The 24,657-nt window shown below is 46.9% G+C and overlaps 1 protein-coding gene across 1 annotated transcript in view; it reads left to right on the top strand.

Annotated features, from left to right (window-relative positions):
• Positions 1 to 24,657, top strand: part of chd6 (chromodomain helicase DNA binding protein 6) — a 109,248-nt gene that overhangs the window by 74,561 nt on the left and 10,030 nt on the right. Inside the window, exons 23-40 of the mRNA XM_063214795.1 lie at positions 266 to 425; positions 1,412 to 1,501; positions 3,646 to 3,749; positions 6,150 to 6,279; positions 6,940 to 7,012; positions 7,162 to 7,216; positions 8,661 to 8,946; positions 9,235 to 9,443; positions 10,402 to 10,985; positions 11,755 to 12,000; positions 12,874 to 13,161; positions 13,999 to 14,094; positions 14,485 to 15,670; positions 18,645 to 18,796; positions 20,475 to 20,720; positions 21,274 to 21,831; positions 22,414 to 22,647; positions 24,149 to 24,292. Of these exons, the coding sequence (XP_063070865.1) occupies positions 266 to 425; positions 1,412 to 1,501; positions 3,646 to 3,749; positions 6,150 to 6,279; positions 6,940 to 7,012; positions 7,162 to 7,216; positions 8,661 to 8,946; positions 9,235 to 9,443; positions 10,402 to 10,985; positions 11,755 to 12,000; positions 12,874 to 13,161; positions 13,999 to 14,094; positions 14,485 to 15,670; positions 18,645 to 18,796; positions 20,475 to 20,720; positions 21,274 to 21,831; positions 22,414 to 22,647; positions 24,149 to 24,292 (4,841 nt within the window). The remainder of the gene's footprint in view (positions 1 to 265; positions 426 to 1,411; positions 1,502 to 3,645; positions 3,750 to 6,149; positions 6,280 to 6,939; positions 7,013 to 7,161; positions 7,217 to 8,660; positions 8,947 to 9,234; positions 9,444 to 10,401; positions 10,986 to 11,754; positions 12,001 to 12,873; positions 13,162 to 13,998; positions 14,095 to 14,484; positions 15,671 to 18,644; positions 18,797 to 20,474; positions 20,721 to 21,273; positions 21,832 to 22,413; positions 22,648 to 24,148; positions 24,293 to 24,657) is intronic.

Below are 24,657 nucleotides of genomic sequence, written 5' to 3'. Positions count from 1 at the left end.
CTTGCGTGCTTTTATCCACTTGCGCACCCTTCCGTGCATAAAAGAATACAGGTGTAATTTCTGTGATCCTTCCTCCTCAGGTTTGTCTGCACCAGCACTGCAACAAGCAGGGCTGAGGTGAAGTCTACCTTTTTAGAGTCCAAGACCAGGACTAGAGTCCAAAAGCAATATTTCCCAAGACCTGATTTTGTCCTTGAGAGTCCAAGTCAAGTCCAACCAAGTCCATAAAACTAAAAAAAACAACTTGACCTTCCTTCCTCCTCAGGGTTGTCTGCGCCGGTGCCGCGTGGCCGTAAAGGCAAGAAGCTGAAGAACCAGCTGGGTCTGCCGGAGCTGGGCAACACCGATTGGCTGGTGCACTGCAACCCGGAAGTGCTGCTGCAGGACGACAGCTACAAGAAACACCTCAAGCAGCACTGCAACAAGTAAGCACACACACACACACACACCCACACACACACACACACACACACACACACACACACACACACACACACACACACACACACACCTCAAGCAGCACTGCAACAAGTAAACACACACACACACACACACACACACACACACACACACACACACACACACACATCAAGCAGCACCGCAACAAGTACACACACACACACACACACACACACACACACACACACACACACACACACACACACACACACACACACACACACACACACACACACACACACACACACACATCAAGCAGCACCGCAACAAGTAAACACACACACACACACACACATCAAGCAGCACTGCAACAAGTGAGGCACACACACACACACACACACACACACACACACACACACACACACACACACACACACACACACACACACACACACACACACACACACACACACACACACACACATCAAGCAGCACTGCAACAAGTGAGGCGCCAGAGTCACACACCACGCACGCAAACACACACACACACACACGCACACACACACACACACACACACACACACACACACACACACACACACACACACACCTCAAGCAGCACTGCAACAAGTGAGGCGATGTAGTACCGCACCACACACACACACACACACACACACACACACACACACACACACACACACACACACACACACACACACACACACACACACACACACACACACACACACACAAACACATCAACCAGCACCTTATGAATAGGCCTACTGAACAGTATTGTTCTTTGAGAATAGTCTTGGTATAAATCAGCACAATTTACTTCACTACAGGTAATTTACATGTGACATGAGTAGTTTAAAATGAGAAAAGCGGCCTTCCTGGAAGGAAGCACAGTCATACTGTAGAGATGAACCATGACGCAAACGAGGTCAGAGGTCAACTGTTGCTTTTCTCAACTTTTTGCTTGTATCTTCCCGCTCCGCTCCGCTGGCAGGGTGCTGCTGAGGGTCCGCATGCTGTACTACCTGAAGGCGGAGGTGCTCGGGGAGGCGGCCAGCCAGGCGCTGGAGGGCATCCCTGCAAGGTACATACTCTACAGTCACATACATCTAGCCTGGTAAACCAGCGCCACCCGCTGGGCGCTGAATTTTTTTCAGCTGCGTGTGGGTCTGGCCTCGGATCTGAGAACGTTTTGAACACTGTGCCCTGAGTCTGGCAAAACCAAATACAACGCAGAGATTTGTTTTGAATCAAAGCGGGCGGGGTTTTGAGGGAGTGACGACGAAGCTTGCAACACCGTTGGGAAAGCACATCAATGGCAAAGATCGGCGATTGGTCAGAGCGCCGGCACGGTTTGAAAAAACAACAGGTTGTTCTCATCAGCAATCGTCCGAGGTATCGTTCATCGGGGCCAGACTAAATTACTCCGGTCTCACATTTAGGCTGGTTTATCAGGCTAACATACATCAGCATGGTCTATGTTTGGTGCTGCACAAATATATTGAAAATAATGAGCATTTGATTTAGTTAGCCTGATTATCATTGACTTTGGGTTTGCTACTTTTTGACTGGGGTCCGACAAAGTGGGTGGAGTTCCCGTTTTTCCCCGCTGCTTTAATCATACATTAAAAAGAATTTGCTTTTTCCAATGTCCCAGCCAGTCAGAAACATCAACAATGTCTGTGTGAAAGGTACCCTAGCGCTACACTGGGTGCGTTTAGTTATTTTAAAGGACCAGTTCTGCCAATGTCAATATGCTGTTGTATTGCTCACGCTACCCTTGACTTGTCAGTACCCTGTGATGCTGCTTTTTTCGCTTTTAACATAAGCCTACTCCAAATATTTTCCCAAAAGGTATCACTGTTGGCTAGTTGTCTGCTGATGTTGCATAACCTTTTGGATGTTATTGGGAATAAATCAAGATGTTTTTTTGGAATGTAAAGAAACACCTGCCCCCATTACAATGACCAGGATCTCGGAAAAAGCTGGGAAAAAAATCTCAGGTACTGACAAGTCCAGGGTAGTGTGAGCATTACAACTGCATGTTGAAATTGGCTGAACTTATCCTTTAAGTCGAGGCGTGCCAAAAATAGATTGGGCTATTTTTTTTTTCTCGAGTGTTTGCTGTGCTGACATGTCTGGTGTAGACAGTTCCGTTGAAGCTAATAGTTACAGCAGCATACGCACGTCTTTGACATAACACATCGAGTGTTGCCCTAGGGTTAGAATGGCAGCCATTGTCTGACAGGAAGTCAGAATGTCAGCATTGTCTCTGTCGATGAACGCAGAACTAACACAGTTGGCGTTGAACAGTTATAAATATTTCATGAGCCAGTCTTTAGCTTTTGATGCCTTTCAAAAATGCATGGTATTTTGAAGAAACAACAAAAAAGGTAGGGATGCACCGATATCACTTTTTTGAAAACCGATACAAGTACGAGTACATTAATGTGTGTACTTGCCGATACCGAGTACCGATACCGATACCTTTTACCACCAAAATACAATGAAAATAAATGCATGGCTTTGTTTTTTTCCACCTGTGATATTTTTATTGTCCATTTCTATGTAGATTTAAATGTTAGTGAATGTATGAGGTGGCACTTTTCTTTCCATGCTGTTTTCAAGTCCACAGAACGTGACTTCTGATTTTGCATTGTTTTGTGTAATAGCAGTATAGTTCCTGGTATCGGCAAGTGCTTGACGAGCACGAGTACGAGTATAATGAGCAGTATCGGGTGCCGATACCCGATACCAGTATCGGTATCGGTGCATCCCTAAAAAAAGGCGATCGTGCCTGACTATCATGCATGTTTGTGTTGGAAGTGCCTGTGTGTAATTTGGCAGCGACTCATTTGTCTGAGCGAAAAGCCGAAGACGCTTGGCACCATCTCTTGTGTAAATGAGTAATGGCAGTGTGTGTGTGTGTGTGTGTGTGTGTGCGTGCGTGTGTGTGTGTGTGTGTGTGTGTGTGTGTGTGTGTGTGTGTGTGTGTTTGTGTGTGTGTGTGTGCATATGTGTGTGTGTGTGCATATGTGTGTGTGTGTGTGTGTGTGTGTGTGTGTGTGTGTGTGTGTGTGTGTGTGTGTGCACTCGCGTCCATGTGTTTGTGTGTGTGTGTGTGTGTGTGTCCGTGTGTGCGTGTGTGTGTGTGCGCGTGTGCATGTGTGTGTGTGTGTGTGTGTGTGTGTGTGTGTGTGTGCGCGTGCATGTGTGTCTGCCCTGCAGTAAGCTGGAGGTCGCGCTGCCTGACATCGACTACATCGAGATCCCCGCAGGCTGGTGGGACGCCGACGCTGACAAGTCCCTCCTCATCGGAGTCCACAAGCACGGTAAACGCCCTGAACACGCCTCCGAATTTAGTTTGTGGGTTTGGTAACGCTTTACTTTACGGTACAGTTACCATATGTAATTACTGTGTACTTTCTGGGTAACAACAGGGTAACAGAGAGAAGTTACATGGTATCTAATGGGTAAAAAGGGGGTAATTACAAAGTAAATACCATTAATTGGGTAACAACAGGGTAACAAAGAGAAGTTTGATGATTAGATGGTTAGAAAATATGCAGTAGTTTCATAGTAATTCTTGAGATATGTGTATTACCGGTACATAGTTTTTACTTTGTACTTTGTACACCCTTTTTACCCATTAGATACTATATAACTTCTCTCTGTTACCCTGTTGTTACACAGAAAGTACACAGTCAATACTGTACTGTAAAGTAAAGCGTGACCATGGGGTTTATTTACAGGGAATTCTCAGTACATGTGTGGTGTTCAGTACGTTTTTGTTACCTCTAATAACTTCTACCACTTTTCGTCTCTCTCGGACACTACGTTTTATTGGTTTTGACTTTGTGTCACATGTTCTCCATGAGGGAATTCTCTTCGTTTTTTCAAGTACATATAAGTCTCTTTTCCATTGGGTTCCGCGTTCCGGTGCGGGCTTTATAAATATTCATGAAACTTGACGGGGGGTCGATGGTGCTGTCTCGCACGCATTTCCATACAACAGGACTAGAACTGGGCCGTATGATCAGCTGCTGCAACTAGCCGCGACAACACCGTGTTTTCACGCCATGGTGAATCTAAGCCCTAATCTAAACAATATGACCTATGTAGGACTAAATATAACCAGCGATCTCCTTCTCTTAGACCCATAGACATGTGTTTGGGCTTGTTCGAAAGCTGCGAATCTTAGCTTTTCACAGGTTTTTACGGAACGTTTTTATGTTCTTTCAATCCAAAGTTATATAACTTTAAGCGGCCGCTGTTTCAAGTGAAAAAATAGCGCTTTCCAACCATTTTTTTTACCTCGTCATTTTGTTTTCCAACAGACAGCGATCTCCTTAACCTAGACCTACAGACATGTGTTAGGGCTTGTTCAAAAGCTGAGATTCTTAGCTTTTTACAGGTTTTTACGGCACGTGTTTATGTTCTTTCAATCCAAAGTTATATAACTTTAAGCGGCCGCTGTTTCAAGTGAAAAAAATAGCGCTTTCCAACCATTTTTTTTTTACCTCGTCATTTTGTTTTCCAACAGACAGCGATCTCCTTAACCTAGACCTACAGACATGTGTTAGGGCTTGTTCAAAAGCTGAGATTCTTAGCTTTTTACAGGTTTTTACGGCACGTGTTTATGTTCTTTAAATCCAAAGTTATTTAACTTTAAGCGGTCGCCACTTCAAGTAAACAATGGCGTTGTTCTCCAGCCGGATAGAGAGGAAATATTTTTTTGTCATGGCTGTGTTCTTTGTTCCCTCGAATAAACCACAGTTGTCTTTTTCATTCGAAATGTTCATTTTTACATTTAATTTGATAACAGCAAATTCGCCATCCCTCTGCAGGTTCGTATATGAAGATATGTGCAATGAAAAGGGCTACTTTAGTGTGCCCTATTTTGCATGGTGGTAAAAAAAACGACTTCTCACAAGGAGGAGGCGTGGAGCTTTGGAAATAGCGTGATTTTAAAATAATAGCCTAATAGGCTATATAACTCCTTGGCCAAGGACTGGAGTTAGGCTACTTTAAAGAACATGATAATTGCTTGAGCAAATTTTCTCTGTCTACTGTAACTGCCGACAGAAAAGCGATGTTGATTTTTAAAGTGCGTGGGTGGGGATAGGTGTTTGCACGCCGGTAAATCCTAACACAGGCAACATGTAGCCTAGTGGAACTCAGCTCCGCACGCCTCGAACCACGTCTTTCGCGATTCTATAATCGCCCCTGTTTGAGCCCTGTTTGAGCTGATGATGGGTGTGTATGGGTGGAGTAAATGCAAAAAGAAAACGAAACCACGCCCCAGCAGTGCGCAGCCCCGTTCTAACAGGGCTAGTCGAAAAGGGACTATACAGACATGTGCTCATGTAAAGTCTTGATTCGTGTCTTTGAAACAGTCCATGGGCCATGTTTGGTAGCTATTTACTGTGGAATTTACATTGCATTCATGCCATTGTTAAGCTAAAGCAACATGGAATATTTAAGCAGCATTTTGATGTAATTTGTCATACTCTCTCTCTCTCTCTCTCACTGACTCTGTCTCTGTCTCTCTCCCGCTCTCTCGATCTCTCTCTCTCTCCCCCCCCCCCCCCCCCCCTCTCTCTCTCTTTCTCCCACCCCCCACCCCCCCTCTCTCTCTCTCTCCACCTCTCCCTCCCTCTCATCCCCCCCGCCCCTCTCTCTTTTCCTCCCCCCCCCCTCTCTCTATCTCCCTCTCCGTGCCACTTCTCCAGGGTACGAGCGGTACAATGCCATGCGTGCGGACCCCGAGCTCTGCTTCCTGGAGCGGGTGGGTATGCCTGACGTCATGGCCCTCACTGCCGAGCAGTCGGGAGCGGAGGTTCCAGTCGACACCAACGACAGGTACTGGTAGAGCACCTCCTTTAAAGGGACAGTATGCAACTTTTGGTTTGTTTTGTTTTTTTGCATTAACTTAAAGAAACTCCCGCACACTGACCATTTCGCTGTTCTTTCTTTACTAAACAACGTTTCGGTACTAGACCTTCATCAGGCAATCAATGCCAGCATTTTTTTGCATTGAAAACAGTGGAACCTAAACTAATCATGATAGTGAGGTGCATTTGATAAAGAATGGACTTGATTGAATACAGTAGTGCCTTTAAAAAAATAATCATCAATTACAATAGGCATGGACATACTAGCCTAGGTTGAGTTTGTTGTTTCTCTGTGGTGTTGTATTGATTATAGTGGAAGCTAAACTAATAATGATAGTGAGGTGCGCTTGTGTTGCCAGACTATGCTTCAACCATGGTTTTACTATGAAAACTAACCATGTAAAACTATGGTTCATTTTCGTAAGGGTATAGTTAAACCATAGTCAAACCATGTTAAACCATAGTCACAAACCATGGCCAAAAAGCCATGAAAATCATGAATAACCAAGGAAAAGGAAAGGTCTTTTGTTTTATCTGGACACTTCTTCTTCTCAATGGTGTAAATCAGTCCCCTCTCTGTTGGCTCACGAGGTGTTTTTGTTCACGAGGTGTTTTTGTGTTCTCGTAGCGTTGTGAAGAGCGAGCACGTGAAAGATGAGGCGGAGAACAAGACGGAGGGAGGAGAGGATAAGGAGAGCAAAGTACGCACCTCACCTCAAATGTCGCCGCAAAACACTTGTGCCTGTGACTTCTTGTAGTAGATTCATATTTTATTTTTTTGTGTGTGCACTGACATACTTTACAGATGACAGTTTATTTAACGTCTGCCTCTGCTTTTGATCTCTTGAAGGATGACGCGAGCTCTGTAACAGACACTTCTGAGAAACAGGAGAGTGTTATTTCAAGTAAGTGCTGACAGCTACAACATCAGAGCAGAGCGTTGAGGTGCAGGATCAGTGTGTCAGTCGGTCCCTTTATCAAACTCAAATCTATCTGCATGTTTGCTGGGGAGTGTTATCAGTTCTGACACAGCTGGAAGGGGAAGGGGTAGCCTCTATGACAGTGTTTCTCAAACTTTTTCAGAACAAGGACCACTTTTCCCCCTATTAGGGCCTAAGAATGTTCAGGGACCTCCTGTCAACTGAATTGACAGTTGACGGTTACTAATTTGACTCTGCTAATTTCGATGCAGATGACTTACTTTTTTCACTCTACAACCCTGTCTTATTGTGGTGAAAATATGATTTTAGTTTAGTTTAGTTTTGTAATTATGTTACAAATATAGCCTACTGCTAACTTGCCTTTGAAAACTAGAAATCCCTTCACGGACCACCTGAGCTCTGTTGTGGACCACCAGTGGTCCCCGGACCACACTTTGAGAAGCACTGCTACGTTGTACTATGATGAGCACACAGCTGGAAGGGGAAGGGGGAAGCCTCTATGATGAGCATGCCGAGGCTCCCACATTCCTTTGAAAGGGAAATACAGTGTTGAATGTTAGCTTTTTATCTGGTTTTATTTCAATAACTTAATAACAACAATTACTATTGCCATGCAATTATTATTCATTTTACTACATTACAGTTATTATGATTATATAAGCCACTATGATGAGCAGGCAGCTGCAGAGATTCCCACATTCCCTTCAAACACTCGCTCTCACAGGGAAATACAGTGTTGAATGTTAGCTTTTTATCTGGTTTTATTTCAACAACTCAATAACAACAATCGGGTCCTTATTGAGCCGTATGCATTGGGGTGGGGGAACCTTTTCAGATGACTATGTCCCAGCATGAAGTCTGTGATGACTCAGTGATTAGAGTAATAAATAGCAATTGACATGTTAAATGTTCAATGTTAATTGTTATTTATTTATCAATTTATTATCAGTGGTCCATCACTGTCACTCACCAACGTTAAATGCTCAGTATTTTGTATTACTTTATCACTTTACTGTTATTGGTCCATTAGTGTTACTTGTCCTGTCTTGCACTTTTAATGTCAGTCTGTAATTGTCAGTCCTGTGAATGTCTATGTCCTTCATGGTATAGAGAGAGAAATGTAATGTCAATGTCCTCGTATGTGCATGTGAAGAATTGACAAACTGACAATAAAAGCTGACTTGACTTGACTTGTTCAATAGTTAAAAAGAGAAAAAACACACATCCGTCTCAAAAAGATTGGGTGCAGGACCAGCAAAAATACCATGAAAGACTGAAAGAGAAGTCCGCGACGCCAAGCTCCCGTTGCTCTTTTTTTAGTGTAACATTAAAAAAGTGCAACGGAAGCTTGGTGTCACGGACTTTTCTTTCAGTTTTTCATTGACTTGACTTGTTCCCCGTTCCCCAGATGAGGCGGTTATGGTGGTGGAGAGCTCGGAGCAGGGTGGTGGAGGCGGAGTCTGTGGAGGCGGAGTCGGAGGGTGTGGTGGGCGGCTCCTGTGGCCAGCCGGCCCCGCCCTCACGGCACGCCTACGCCGCCTCATCACCACCTACCAACGCTACAACCGCCGCGAGCCCCTCCGACACGAGTTCCTCATGATGGACGGCCCCGCCCACGTACCGTGGCAACTGGGGGAGGAGCTACGCCGGTGTTCCGTGGAGCCGGACCCCCTCTTCCTGGAGTGGCAGAGGAGGTGAGNGATGCCAGACAGATTGCAGACGGCAAACAAGATAGAGCAAACTAGTTAGAGGGATGCCAGACAGATTGCAGACGGCAACGGCTGATGATGTTTTTGTTTGACATTTTTATGTTTTACTTTCATATGGCTATGGATAGAGAGGGGGGTCAAGCACTGGTGTCACTTTAACCTCTTATTGCACTTTACTTGAAAACCTGCTGCTACTAAGTATTGTACCCCAAACACAATTTCGTTGCCTTTTTGACAATGACAATAAATTCTTGAATCTTGAATCTTGAACAGGTGGACGCGTCGGGAGCAGGCGGATTTCTACCGGACCGTGTCCTCGTTTGGCGTGATGTTCGACCCGGACAAGAAGACCTTTGACTGGACTCAGTTCCGTGCCCTCGCTCGCCTGGAGAGGAAGACAGACGAGAGCCTGGAGAGATACTTCTACAGCTTCGTGTCCATGTGCCGCACCGCCTGCAGACTTCCCCCACGGAAAGACGAGGGTAATCATTAGCCTAGTAAACTAGCGCCACCCTCACGGAAAGACGAGGGTAATTATTAGCCTAGCAAACTAGCGCCACCCTCACGGAAAGACGAGGGTAATCATTAGCCTAGTAAACTAGCGCCACCCGCTGGAAAGATGAGGGTAATCATTAGCCTAGTAAACTAGCGCCACCCGCTGGCGGCAGTTTTTTTTTTTTGCCTGCGACTGGTCTAGCCTTGATCCATAGCCGTGAACTGCCAAAATGCCCTCCAACCAATCACAACGCAGAGATTTGCTTTGAATCAAAGCGGGCAGGGGTTTTGAGGGAGTGACGACAAAGCTCGCGACACTGGGGAAAGCACAATAACAAGAAGGATTGAACAGCTCTCGTTTGACTCAGCTTTGGAATCAGTTTTGGAAGAATTAGAAGGATTGGCCATGAAATGTAGATCCATGTTCTTTGATTTCTGATATCGTGCAGCGCTAGTTGTTACCCATTGAAAACGTTACCACCCAGGTTCCAGGGTACATAATGGGAGCTGAGTTTGCCCATTTTCAGATTTTTTCCCCACTCAGGGCTAAAAGTACAGTTTTAAAGACCAATAATGGCGACCATACTGATAATAGGCCTATTGGTATATTAAAGGACCAGTTCAGTCAATTTCAACATGCCGTTGTAATGCTCACACTACCCTGGACTTGTCAGTACCTGAGTTTTTTTTTTCTTCTTCTTCAGCCTTTTCCGAAATCCTGGTCATTGTAATGGGGGCAGCGCTTTGTTTACATTTAAAAAAAAAAAAACATTTTTATTTATCTAAAAGGTAATACAACATCAGCAGACAACTATACATATATAGAAATATATATATATATATATATTTAAAAAGTATATGAATGAGAAAATAATTAGGATGCGTTTTTTTAAAGGTTCCCACCTCACTATGACCTCACTATGCTTCTCTCCTGCCCTGCCATAGGTCCGATCGACCACGCCCTGCTGGTGGAGCCAATCACGGAGGAGCGTGCGGCGCGCACCCTGTACCGCATCGAGCTGCTGCGCAAGATCCGCGAGCAGGTGCTGCGCCACCCGCTGCTGGGCCAGCGTCTGCCGCTGTGCCAGCCCAGCCTGTACCTGCCCGTGTGGTGGGAGTGCGGGAAGCACGACCGCGACCTGCTGATCGGCGCCGCCAAGCACGGCCTGAGCCGCACGGACTACTACATCCTCAACGACCCCCAGCTGTCCTTCCTGGAGGCCCACCGCAACTACGTGCGCAAGGAGAACCACCACCACCACCACCACGGCTACCACCCGGTGCCCCCTGGTGCCTCCGCCTCCTCCTCCATGCAGGGCATGTCGCCCTCGTCGGCGGCGGCGCATCGCCATTGTTGTTTGTTGTACGACGCAGGGCTCAGCCATTGCCACTCGCCTCAGCCTCCCGAGTACCACACGCCCTCGCCGCATCCCCCTCCTCCTCCCGCCCCTCCGCCGCCTCACCACCACGCGGCCCACGGACACCCCCATCCACACATCCACGCCCCCGTGCACCACGCGGCCAGCGAGGTGAATGATTGAATGAATGAATGAATGAATGAATGAATGCATGCATTTATTTAATCTATTAGATGTAAAAAAAAACATTGTATAACAACAGTAACCATACATTGAAAGGAATAAATAGACAGGGATGTCCACAAAAAAGTCAGAAGACTTATTTCCATTGTGGTCCCTTTAGGTGGGGGTCGGGGGAGACTCGGCAAGCGAGGTGAATGGATGAATGAATTTATTTAGTCTGTTAGATGTAAAAACCAGGGTGGAATATCATGGAATTTCATAAACATTTTCCCAGTCATGGAAAGTCATGGAATTTTACCATTTTACATGTACAGTCATGGAGTATCATGGATTTTTTTAAACATTTGTGCAGAAGCAAAAACTTTTTAGTTTGGTGTATAACATTGTTTCTTACTGGTTATACTATAATGCTTTGCCAGAGACGGTTTGGCTCCGCGCTGTGATGTGCAACATTCTAGAATGCAGTGAGCCCACATTAGTCTGGCGGTGGCACAGCATCGGCTCCAGGGGTGAAGATCATCTTCAGTTTTCACACTTTTTAAAACTTTTTAATGTCATTTCTTCTTACGGAAGTGGTCACGGAAATTCAGTTTTTTGGGTCTGGAAAGTCATGGAAAATCATGGAATTTTATATCTGAATTAGAGTGGGAACCCTGAAAAACATTGCATAGCAACAGTAACTCAGTGGGACTTCCTGGTTAAATAAAGGATAAATAAAAATAAATGAAAAATAAAACTTCCATTGTGGTCCCTTTAGGTGGGGGTCGGTGGAGACTCGGCCGGCTCCCTGGGTGGTGGAGGTTCCAGGGAGGGTTTCCTCGACTGCCCCCCGCTCGACGAGTCCCTGGAGCTGGCCTCCCTGCAGCACGACGGCCTGGCGACCACGACGGACTCGCTCGTTCACGGCGGCAAGCCGTGCAGCAAAGAGGCCTTCAACGGCTTCCCCTTCAACTCGGCGGCGGCCGGCCAGAGCATGCTCAACTCCTACTCGGACGTGGGCCAGGTGTGGGGTTTTTATAAATGTCAGACAGGCAGGGGCGCCACCAGAAATGTTGGGCCCTATGAAAGATTCGAATTTTGGGCCCCTTAAGGGCCCTTGTTAGTGCTTTTGGGCCCTCTTAAGGGCCCTTGTCATTTTTATTACTGCTCCGAAATGGAGCAGGAGACGTCTCAGCAAGGGACACCATTCTCTGTGGTATCTCTGGTCAAGAAGCCCACTCGGGTCGTCATCTCTGCTCTTGGTTAAGTAGCCTGCTCCAGCCAAATGGCCCTTTACAGATGCAAATTAGCCCAGCCCCACCTCAGAGACAGGTCGTCATACAGACTAGCCCAACTCAGATTGAAATACTTAACACAACTGGGAATGATATATATAGCAGGGCTTGACACTGGCACCTGCCAACCGGCCAAATGCTAGTGAAACTTGGCTGTGGCTAGTAAAAATTTCAGTTTCACTAGCCAATTTGGCAGGTAGCTTATTCTATGGTATGACATATCAGAATAGCCTGCGATATACTGAACTTTGCCCCCTGTACATCAATTGTGTATCAGTTTGAGAAAAAGCTCAATTACTCATTTTCTATTTGTATGATTTATTTCCATGTAGAAAGCTGTGCACTCATCTTCTTGCTTTAGCACCTCATCTTCTGAAGTTAGTCATGATGATAAATAAAAAAAGAAACAATATCAAATTTGTGGTTAGTAGAATAGCTGAATGGCTAGTGACTTGGGAAAACCACTAGCCACAAAGGCCAGCAAGCGAAAAAGTTAATGTCAAGCCCTGATATATAGACATATACATCTATATTCCTACCTATACATGTACATAGAAAAATCTACATAAGAATCATATGAGAATAAAAATGTAACCACACAGGCGGAGGGGGAGTCGCAGGGGGACGACATGGACGCCGACTCGATCGCGGGGAAGCTGCGCAGCGACGTGCTAGTGGGGGAGCAGGGCTCGTCGGAGGAGACGGGGCTGATGGCGCCCTCGGTGGAGCTGGACGAGCTGCGGGAGACGGCCTGGGAGAGCTCCGAGCACGCCGCCGCCACCGCACACATGTTCAACGAGGCCGACCCCATCCTGGGAGCGCCCGCCCCCCTCGAGTCCGAGTTCCTGGACGCCAGCGACGACGCGCCCGTAGGAGACGACGACGGCCAGGTGGGTTGTAGGTGCAGCTGTCTGTGTTGTGTTGTGTGTGGGACGGAGTGCGTTTGTGTTTTTTTTTCCTGTGTGTGTGTGTGTGTGTGTGTGTGTGTGTGTGTGTGTGTGTGTGTGTGTGTGTGTGTGTGCGCGTGTGTGCGTGTGTGTGCGTGTGTGTGTGTGTGTGTGTGTGTGTGTGTGTGCGCGTGTGCGTGTGTGTGTGTGTGTGTGTGTTTCACATTTTTTGGTGAAACAATTACAAAGGTTGAAAGGGATAGGTGTGCTTAACTTTCAGGACAAAAAGCGATTTTGGGTGTTAGCAAAAAAATGAAGTGAAAAATCTAAATTAAAAAAAATGAAAATGAAGTGAACGGAGAGGTAGAAAAGGACGCACTCTCAAGCTCATTCTCATTACTCATTTAAACCATATCCATCGCAGAAGCGTTTCCCCCAAAGCCATAATTGAAAACCCTGAGACGAAGAACCATACAAGTCCAAAAAAAATTGTAAATGTCCAGAATTGGACATTGTAAATACCTGGTAACATTTGATTTCTAACATTGCATTAAAAAATCTTATATTATTATAATTAAGAAGCTTTTGTTTTCTGACTTTAAGAAAAATCAAAATAAAAAAAGTAATGTTCAAACTGCAAATTAAAAAAACATAGGCCTATGTTCAAAATTTGAAAATGTGGACTTGTATGGTTCTTCGTCTCAGGGCTTCAATTAGTGTGTTTTAGTATTTTTCAGTATTTTCGTCCTTTCTCTCTTTAATATTTGCTGCATGGTGAGGTGAATCGACTGTGAAGTACACACTGTGTGACCTTGTCTTTGACCTTTGACCTTGACCCAGGTGGACACGGCGCTCAACGACTGCCTGAGCATGCCCAGTTCGGACTCGCAGAGCAACCCGGTGGAGGCGCTGCCCTCCAGCTTCCTGCTCTTCAAGGTAGGGCTGGGCGATGGCGACATACGTAAATCGTGAATCGTGATATCGAGTACAATATCGTCTCGAATCTGCCAAAGTGAAGAAATCGTATGGATCGTCTTGCAGTGAGGATGTTAACTATCAGTATCAAAGTGATGTTTTCTTACTTAAGTTGTTGTGTTCACTTTTATTCTTTACATTATTGTGTTCTAATTGTGCACTTTATGAGAGTGTCATCAGTGTGTTAACATTTTATTAACTGCAAATTACAAATTGCAAGCATATCAACATTTATTTTTGTGGTTTTAATTTTTTGGTTGGAATATCATGATAAAAAAACGAAATCGAGATTTCATGTTTAAGAAATCGTGATATGACATTTTTTGCCATATCGCCCACCCCTACTTCAAGGAGCTGAGCGAAGGAGCCGAGCCCTCGGTGGAGCAGACGGACCTGTCGGCCAGCCCCCCGCCGCCCGACTACGCCCCCACGCCGCCCGACTACGCCCCCACGCCGCTTTCCCTGGGCGACATGAGCCTCTCGGGCCACACGGGCCCTGAGGAGGCCGAGGATCCCGAGGACAACAAGCTGAGCGACTCGGACGTGACGCAGCGCAGCCCCCCGAGCCCCGTGGACGTCGCTGTCGCCATGGCTGCCACGAGTGTTCCCCCCTTCGAGTTCGACAAGGAGGAGGAGGAGGAGGAGCTGTCCGAGGACAGTCAGCGGAGTCACGGCCTGGCTGTAGTAAGAGGGGCAGGAGGAGTGGTGGACAGCCAGGGGTTCGACGAAGAAGCCTCGTTGGGTGGTCCCCCTTCCGAGGGTCCTCCGGAGGACACTCTTGTTGAGGAGTCTTCCCGACTGGCGCCCCAGAGCGAGGAGATGACCGAGGAGGAGCAGCCGGAGCTCCGGGAGCCGAGCGAGGAGGAGGAGGAGGAGGAGGAGAACCTTGTAGAACCCTGCGAGGAACCGCCTGCCGAGGACTCCATCCTGGGAGGGCTGACGGACACAGAAATGGCCCCCGAGGATGGCTGTGAGCCTGGGGAGGAGACGCCTTACGAGACGCCTTCAAAGTCGCATTCAAATGGCGTCCAGTCAGACGCCGCACCCTACGAGACCACCACGTCAAAGTCACCCAACGAGGTGATGCACTCGGAAGAAGCGCACAGCGAAGGGTCGGACGCGGTGGTGGGGAGCAGTCTCGGTGGTGGTGACCCCACCTTGTCCTCCCCCGTCGGCACCCCCATGTCCCCCCCGTCGTCACAGCGCTGCTGCGCCTCCTCGCCCCCCTCCTCCTCCTCGTTGCCGTCCCTGTCCTCCTCCGCCCCCCTGTCCTCCGCCTCTCCGGAGCCCAGCTCGGCCACCGGTGTGGTCCACATCAAGCAGGAGATGCTGGAGCTGGAGACGGAGCCGGAGCCCTGCGTCGCCATGGAGATGAAGCCGGACCCGGACGCTCTGGAGCCCAGCGTCGCCGCGGAGATGAAGCCCGACCCGGACGCTCTGGAACCGGACAGCACCACGCTCACGCCGCGTCTGGAGCAGACCGACATGCTGCTGGAGGCCAAGGAGGAGATCAAGCAGGAGAGGGTCAAGACCCCAGGTAATACAATTACACTACACTAAATTACACACAATTACAATACTACACACAATTACAATACACTAAACGGTCACAAAGAAACTCATTTTCTAGATGAGCTATGATTCTTGGCCCGCTGCCTAAATAATCACAATAATATATAATAATAATAATAATAATAATAATAATAATAATAATAATATCTTATTGTCTTATATTAATATATAATATTATTTACTGATTAATAAGTAATAGATGATTAATTAATAAGAAGAATAATAGTAATATCTTAATAATAATATTATTATATCTATTCTATAGCGCTTTGCATGTTCAGAATAACGAGAAAATGCATTGGCCATAATAAACAAGTCAAGTGCATACAGTAACAATGTTATGGGAAGAGATTAGTAAGCTTGGTACTGCATTTAAAAGTCACACACAAATTATGTCCAGGAAGACAGATGCTGAGGCACTCAAGGTCGCACATCAAGATACGCCCTGAAGAAGGCCATAAGGGCCGAAACGCGTAGACATTGTAGCCAAATAAAAAAGTAAAAAAAAAAAAAAATTGCAACCTTGAGTGCCTCAGCATCTGTTTTCCTGGACCAAGTTTGAGAGCCCCTACACTGATGAGCACCAAGGAACAAAGGTGAAGACCCATGAGCAGACTCCAATTACCTGCTTGTGTTTGACACACAAATTATAGTGTGTGGTTGAGGATGGTGAGAAAATGCAGCATTGACCATGAACACAAAGAGAGCATACTGTAATGGTGGGCAGAGAAGAACCAACACGTGGTTATCCCAATACTCACCCAAAATAAAAAAACAACAACAACAAGGCACTCAAAAGTACTCAAGGGAGACGGAATGGATTAAAAAGACTTTATTGGGTATGGCGAGTTATTTAGATCCACCATAAAATGTTCTTCTTTACGGCCCCATGCACAAAAAGGACTCCAGTTTGTTCACTCAGTCACCCAAAACCCTTAAATTCATCTCTCTCTTTCTCACTCTATCTCTCTCTCTCTCTCTCTCTCGCTCGTTCTCTCGCTCTCTCTTTTTCCTTTGTGTCATAAATGGTGCTAATCCTTCGACCTGCCCATCCCCCATCCTCCCACTCCTCAATCTCTGTGTCCTCGAGTTGCAAATCTCGACAATCAGGGGAATTACGGACTAATAGGGCACAGTAGTTCTGAATGCATATTAATCCGCCCCATCCCAAGCATACTCGTACAGTGTGAATTATGGTAATTGCAAGGATCATTGATATGACACATCTGATGATATTACCGGGCCGCTCCCCACTCCCACTCACACCCCCACCGGATGATGCCCCCATCTCTCTGTAGCTCTTTAATCAAGATTACCGCAGAGCTTTGTGAGACCCCGGCACGGCACCTCCATATACTCCCAATGAGGCGTTTATGAGAGCCGAGAGCTGCACTTACAAACTTCCACAGACACGGCTGCTGCTACTGCTCAGGGCTGGACTGGCCATCTGACGTACCGGGTATTTCCCGGTGGCTCCTGCACCCTCGTTTGCCCCTATTTTCAGAAATGTTTAAAGGGACACTGTGTGACATTTTTAGTTATTTATTTCTAGAATTCATGCTGCCCATTCACTAATGTTACCTTTTTCATGAATACTTACCACCACCATCAAATTCTAAGTATTCATTATGACTGGAAAAGTTGCACTTTTCATACATGAAAAGGGGGATCTTCTCCATGGTCCGCCATTTTGAATTTCCAAATATAGCCATTTTTAGCTGCAAAAACTTGGACCATACTAGAAAATATTTGTTTATTACTTAGTAAACTTTCATGTAAAGATCAAATTTGGCAATAGGCAACCCAGTTTCAATGAGCAGCATAGTTACAGTACCTTTTTTGACCATTTCCTGCACAGTGTACCTTTAAAAAAAATTCAAAAACATTTTTTTTTTACATTTCTGAAAATAGGGGCCCACGAGGGTGAGGTGCCCACCAGTCAGTCAGTTCTGCGCCCTTTAAGCCAAAAGTGCCCGGGCCCTATTTCTCCCCCATGAGGGGCCCCTTTAAGCCAAAAGTGCCCGGGCCCTATTTCTCCCCCATGAGGGGCCCCTTTAAGCCAAAAGTGCCTGGGCCCTATTTCTCCCCCATGAGGGGCCCCTTTAAGCCAAAAGTGCCTGGGCCCTATTTCTCCCCCATGAGGGGCCCCTTTAGGCCAAAAGTGCCTGGGCCCTATTTCTCCCCCATGAGGGGCCCCTTTAGGCCAAAAGTGCCTGGGCCCTATTTCTCCCCCATGAGGGCCCCTTTAAGCCAAAAGTGCCCGGGCCCTATTTCTCCCCCATGAGGGGCCCCTTTAAGCCAAAAGTGCCCGGGCCCTATTTCTCCCCCATGAGGGGCCCCTTTAAGCCAAAAGTGCCCGGGCCCTATTTCTCCCCCATGAGGGGCCCCTTTAAGCCAAAAGTGCCCGGGCCCTATTTCTCCCCCATGAGGGGCCCCTTTAAGCCAAAAGTGCCTGGGCCCTATTTCTCCCCCATGAGGGGCCCCTTTAGGCCAAAAGTGCCTGGGCCCTATTTCTCCCCCATGAGGGGCCCCTTTAAGCCAAAAGTGCCCAGGCCCTGTTTCTCCCCCAGCCCTGCTACTGCCGCTGCTGCTGCTCGAACTGCTCCTGCTGCGATAGACTAGCGGCTGAATGGAAATGAAGCTGGTTGTCAGGGCAACTACTGTATTCATGGAGCCAGCTCTTCGGAAATGATCATAGTTTTGTACGAGTGCGTGTGTGTGTGTGCGTGTGTATTCTGTGTCTTCCTTTCTCTCTCAAATGGCATTGTGTGTGTAGACACCTCCTCATCAGAACAACCTTGCTGTGTGTGACGCCGTATGATCTCACTAGCTGAGTCAATAGATGTTGACGCTGTCTTCAATGCTTGTTGCCATATTTAGCTTTGGTCGCAATGTAATAATAATAAATGTCCTCTTCACTTCCTGTCACGTTTTCCCAGCTTTGATGGTGGACAGCTACGTGGAGGCCCCCCGCTACGCTCCGCCGATGTCGGTGTGCGATCTGCCCGACGGCCTGCAGGAGGCGCGTGAGCCCACCATCGCCCAACTCCTGCAGGAGAAGGCCCTGTACTCCTTCTCTGGGTGGCCCAAGGTATATTGTCTCACGGTACTGACGACGAAGTCATTCAAGTCATTCATAGATATCTTACTAAGTATGTATTGTCTCACGGTACTGACTATGAAGTAATTCAAGTTTAGTTTACTTTAGTTCATTTGCTTTTGTTCAGCAGGGAACATGCACAAAATGCATTGTTTGCAAAAGTAAAGGATGGCTTGTGCCAGATTATAGCTACAGTATATAGCTGATTTCCATCTGCCACACACACACACACACACACACACACACATTGACATGGCATACAGTATGAGTCATATTTTGAATTAAAAAAAACATATGATTAATGTTGACAAGACTGGTTGGTTCATATCCATTTTTTCATTCATAGATCTTACTAAGTGTGTGTTGTCTCACGGTACTGACTATGAAGTAATTCAAGTCATTCATAGATCTTACTAAGTGTTTGAGTTGTAGTAGTGGGGGAGATATACTGTAAAGATGCCTACTGGAAAAGGAGACTGACATGTTCACAAATTGAACATAAGGCACCTGGCAAAACCTTATAATTGTGTTGTTAATTATTATGCGGAATAATCTAAAGGTCTATATTGTTCATGTCTATGTATTACCGTATATCATGTTTTTTTAAGCAATTTTCTGAAGATAGTAATGCTAACATAAAACATATTTCACAATATTTCATATAGCACAGCCCATTTTTTTATTCTGAACTGCCCCTTTGCATCTCTTTAAAAAGTAATTTTTATGTAACATTTTCTCTTGAATTCCTGATATTGCTCCTCAAAACGCAAATACAAATCCTATGTAAACCACCAAAAACCCACAGCATTTTTCCAAATCATCGAATGCAGAATTGCATGCACCTGTTTGAAATGATCGGGCAACCGTGGCCCAGTGTTAAAGGAGATTAAAGGAGAAGTTCGACCATTTTCCAAACATATCCTGTCTGTTAAAGGACAAGTAGGAAACCGTGAGAATTTTTTCATGCGGGCTCTACAAAGTTAGCCAATTGCGCTGATTTTCATCAAAGCTGGGGCTAGCGGGAAAACATTTATCAAAAATGCTTCTGAGCGAATTGGCCGTGGTGTCAGGTTCGAATCCCACCCTTACCTCTCCCTCTCTATCCCACTCCATGACTGAGGTGCCTTTGAGGAAGGCACTGAACCCCATACTGCTCCAGGGACTGTAACCAATACCCTGTAAATAAAACAACAGTGAGTCTCCTCGGATAAAAGCATCAGCTATGTATAATGCAATGGTTCTCAAACTTTTCCCATCATTCCCCCCTTCGGAGGGTCTGGATGCTTCCGAGCCCCCCCTAAGCAACAGCAGTACTCGTGCAGACTGATTTTACGATCGCTGCGCTGCACAGAACCAAAGGATAGGTGACTGGGGAGATAAAACAAAGAGGGACGTGTGTTCCTATGCTATTTCAATTCACTGCAATGATGGTGAGGGCTTACAATGTATTGCTTTTTGGAGAGACAGGAAATCATTTCCTTGGGGGGGAAACCAAAGTCAGATGTCACATGCCCCCCCTGCAATGCCTCCGCGCCCCCCCAGGGGGGCTTGCGCCCCACTTTGAGAAAGATTGGTATAATGTAATGTAATGTAGTGTATTATTGTTTCAATCCAGCATTGCTTCCCCCGTTTCTACTCATAGACTGAACCTACTGTCTCTTCCTGTCAGGACCGCGTGATCATCAACCGCCTGGACAGCATCTGCCACGCCATTCTGAAGGGCAAGTGGCCCTCCACCAGCCATTACGAGGCCCACAGTGCTCTGGTCAACACCTGTGTGCCCAACAGTGCCCAACGCGACCCCACGCGACCCGCCTTCATGCCAGCGCGAGTTCAGCAGCAGCAGCAGCAGCAGGCGCCCACACAGAGCCTTAACTTCAGCCTCCCGCCAGCACCCGTCTCACGCATGCCCAAGGTGAATGAATTAGCCATTGCTAATACGTTGCTGTTGCTGGATCGCAAACGCCGCACTTGTGCACTTTGGGCACTAGGTTTCAGTGCGTGACTAACACGCCATACGCGCTGAAACATGAACACTGAAATGCACAAGTGCACCATTGGAGATCCAGCATGCATTTCTGTGGCTAACAGCAAACTTTTCTGTTCTTTTGTTAAGGTGTTCTGGTGATTTGTTTTATTATTACTAAACACGAGACGTGAACATTTAAAAAAAGACTGCAAAATGCTTGAAGGGATTAAAAACTAGCTTCATTACAAACTGATAAAATATCGTGAGGTCAAGAGAGAGGTTCCAAGGCTCGAATTAGCCCTGAAGAAGGTTGCACGCGACCAAAACGCATCGGCTTGATCTCCACGAAATAGCAAAGGCTGTTTCAGACTACTTCAGAGTGCCTCGGACTCTCTCTCTCGACCTCTCTCTCTCTGTCTCTCCCTCACTGATGAAATAACTGACAAACAAACTTAATTCACAGGTATTTCACAGACCCTCTTTGTCTGCCGTCTTGCAGGAGAGACTAATATCGCCGCCGTTCCTGCCCGACCTCAAGCAGCCGGGAGTTCGGCCGCGTTTCGAGTTCGAGGCGGAGGCGCTTAGCAAGTCATGCCACGCGGTAGCGGGCGAGAAGATCCAGGTGGGCATCTCGCACCGCGCTGGCGGCCCGCTGCTGCTCAACGGCTGGCAGGACGCCGCCATGGACCTCTCCAAACCGCCCGGCGAGCTGGGCATCGCCACGGAATCTGGCTCCGTAGGTCACATCACTCACGCGGTCCACACCCCTCCTCCGCCACCCCCCGCTCACCCGCACACCCACCCTCACTCTCACCCTCCACCACCGCCGCAGCCGCACAAGCTGCCCTCGCTGAGCTCCCTGCAAAGCACCCTGGGATTGGACATGGCGGGCATCCTGCAGGCGGGCCTCATCCACCCCGTCACGGGGCAGATCGTCAACGGCAGCCTGCGGCGGGACGACTTCATGAGGCGGCGGAGGGGGCGCAGGAGAAACGTGGAGGCGGGGCCGGACATCGCCTTCATGCGTAGCCACCCGCTCAGCATGCCTGAACAACAGGTATTAACTTACTTTTTCTTTAACCTTAAACCATGACTTACCATTTTTTAACATTATATTATACTTGGGTGACGTTTTTATTCAAAGCGACTTACATCATTCGTGGTACAGGGTACTAGTTACAGTGTGGTGCCTTGCTAAAGGGCACTGAAGCCATGGACCAAGTTGGGGAGAGGGTAATGGTGGGATTCAATCCTGCAACCCTCTACCTACCATAACTACCATAAAGTTGATTCATGAGAGCCTTCATAGGCATACAGTACATTGCCTAATGCAGTGTCTCTCAACAGGGGTGCCGGCGCAATGTAGCTGACAGTAGGCCTATGTGAAATTGACCTAAATAAATTATGTAATATAATACGTATTTGTCTATCTAAATTAATAGAGAGAGATAAAGCTGAGATAAAGCTGCAACTTTGAACGTCTCCAAATATTACTTTTCTAGGCTTGTGTGGTATCGAATGCGATACCATGTTACGGCTCGTTGGTTTGGGGTGCCTTGAGATTTTTCATGAATTAAATGCTGCCTCGCCTAAAAAAAGGTTGAGAAACACTGACCTAATGCTCATGCTCTGTCCGCAGCAGAGGCCCGACAGCATCAGCCACTCAGCGGTGTCGTCCACCACCACCAGCCAATCAGAACGCTCCCCTGGTCCCCCGCCTGGTCCTCCTGGGGGGCCCTCCAGTTCTCTTCGACTGCCGCCCCCTCCGCCTCCAGAGAGCCTGGTGGGCATCGACCGAGAGGCGGCCAGCAAGGGCCTGCTGGAGTGGCTGAGGCAGAACCCCAACTACATGGACATCTCACCCTTTGGGGCGGTGAGTACACTACACTACACTGCATGAAGCAGAACCCCAACTACATGGACATCTCACCCTTTGGGGCGGTGAGTACACTACACTACACTACATGAGGCAGAACCCCAACTACATGGACATCTCACCCTTTGGGGCGGTGAGTACACTACACTACACTACATGAGGCAGAACCCCAACTACATGGACATCTCACCCTTTGGGGCGGTGAGTACACTACACTACATGAGGCAGAACCCCAACTACATGGACATCTCACCCTTTGGGGCGGTGAGTACACTACACTACATGAGGCAGAACCCCAACTACATGGACATCTCACCCTTTGGGGCGGTGAGTACACTACACTACACTACATGAGGCAGAACCCCAACTACATGGACATCTCACCCTTTGGGGCGGTGAGTACACTACACTACATGAGGCAGAACCCCAACTACATGGACATCTCACCCTTTGGGGCGGTGAGTAGTACACTACATGAGGCAGAACCCCAACTACATGGACATCTCACCCTTTGGGGCGGTGAGTAGTACACTACATGAGGCAGAACCCCAACTACATGGACATCTCACCCTTTGGGGCGGTGAGTACCGTACACTACATGTGAAGTCACTGCCAGTGGTGTAGTGGTGATTTTTAAAGTGGGGTTACGCGATTTGTGACGCCATCAATTAATTAAGCAACTTATCATGTCAACCCTCTTTGTATTCAAACACGGTCAGATGTATTTCTTTTTTTTAAATCTCACCTCAGGAGAAGTGGGTGGACTGCGTACCCCCGCGTACCACGCCCACTACACCCCTGGTCACTGCCAATCTTAAAAGGGGGGGGGGGGGGGGCTTTATGTGGACAGTGGAGGAGAGACAGGAAATGAATGGGGAGAGAGATGGGAAAGGATTGGCAAATGACCCGAGCCAGAATTGAACCCGAGTCGCTGACGTAGTAACCCAGTGCCCTACTGTTAGGCCACTACAGGGACTTTACTTTGCATTGTTGTTCAGTTCGCTTGCATCTCTATACGGTCAACTTTAAAGAAATCTGACTTATTCGAGCATTTGTGGAACAGTTTGTATAACTATGAATGAATGAATGATTGTTGAATTAATGAATGAATGTGTTTTCAAGGTTGTGAAAATGCTTGGATTTTTGGTGAAGTGCTTGAAAATGCTTGAAATTTGTGTCAAGTCAAACTTAGTAAGCCAAATAATAGAAATAAATTGTTCAGGTACAACAAAAATCTCAGGGACTTAGATGTCAGATGGGATTTGCAATTTGACACCCTAAAATTGATTAAAATGCAGGAAATTGCATCTTAAAAACCCATTTTTTTCTGGGGGAGGACCCCCATACCCCTTCCCGCGACCTATTAAAGGTGCTTGAAAACTGAACATTGGGTGCTTGAAGGTGCTTGAATTTGATCATGAAAAAGGTGTGGGAACCCTGTCCAATAAGCCAAGCCAACATGCCTCACTCTGACTGACTTTTTTAATGTGTTTCTCAGTCGCAGAGCGCGGCCATCTTGCACAGCTTTGTGGAGCGTCCGAAGCAGAGGCGTCACCGCTGCAAGGACCCGACCAAGCTGGACGTGAACTCCCTGACCGGGGAGGAGCGCGTGCCTGTAGTGCACAGGAGCACCGGCCGCCGGGTAGGCACCTATATATTAAGTTCATTATGTCTAACTGTTTAACTTAAAGGAACAGACCACCCTTTTTTGATTTACACAGATTTGTAGTATTTCGCAGCATTATTCATGAATGTGCATATAATTCTCCTCTCTGTGTTTTCAGTACTTAGATTTATTGATTCAGAATTATTAGCATAGCTTAGCATACTCACTGGAAGTAACTGGTATCTTTAGCATCAAGCCACAAGTGATCACTGGACGGAATTAAATTGCCCTTTTACATTCTGGTGAATTTTACATGCATTTTAAAATGGTTTATAAGTACATTTGATGATGTTTTATTTTGTACCATAGACTTGCATTACTATGCCTAATTTGGCCATACT

Source organism: Engraulis encrasicolus, chromosome 14 (assembly GCF_034702125.1).
Source record: "Engraulis encrasicolus isolate BLACKSEA-1 chromosome 14, IST_EnEncr_1.0, whole genome shotgun sequence".
NCBI lineage: Eukaryota > Metazoa > Chordata > Actinopteri > Clupeiformes > Engraulidae > Engraulis > Engraulis encrasicolus.
The sequence above is the reverse complement of the archived record's forward strand: the minus strand, read 5'-3'. Positions and strand labels throughout refer to the sequence as shown.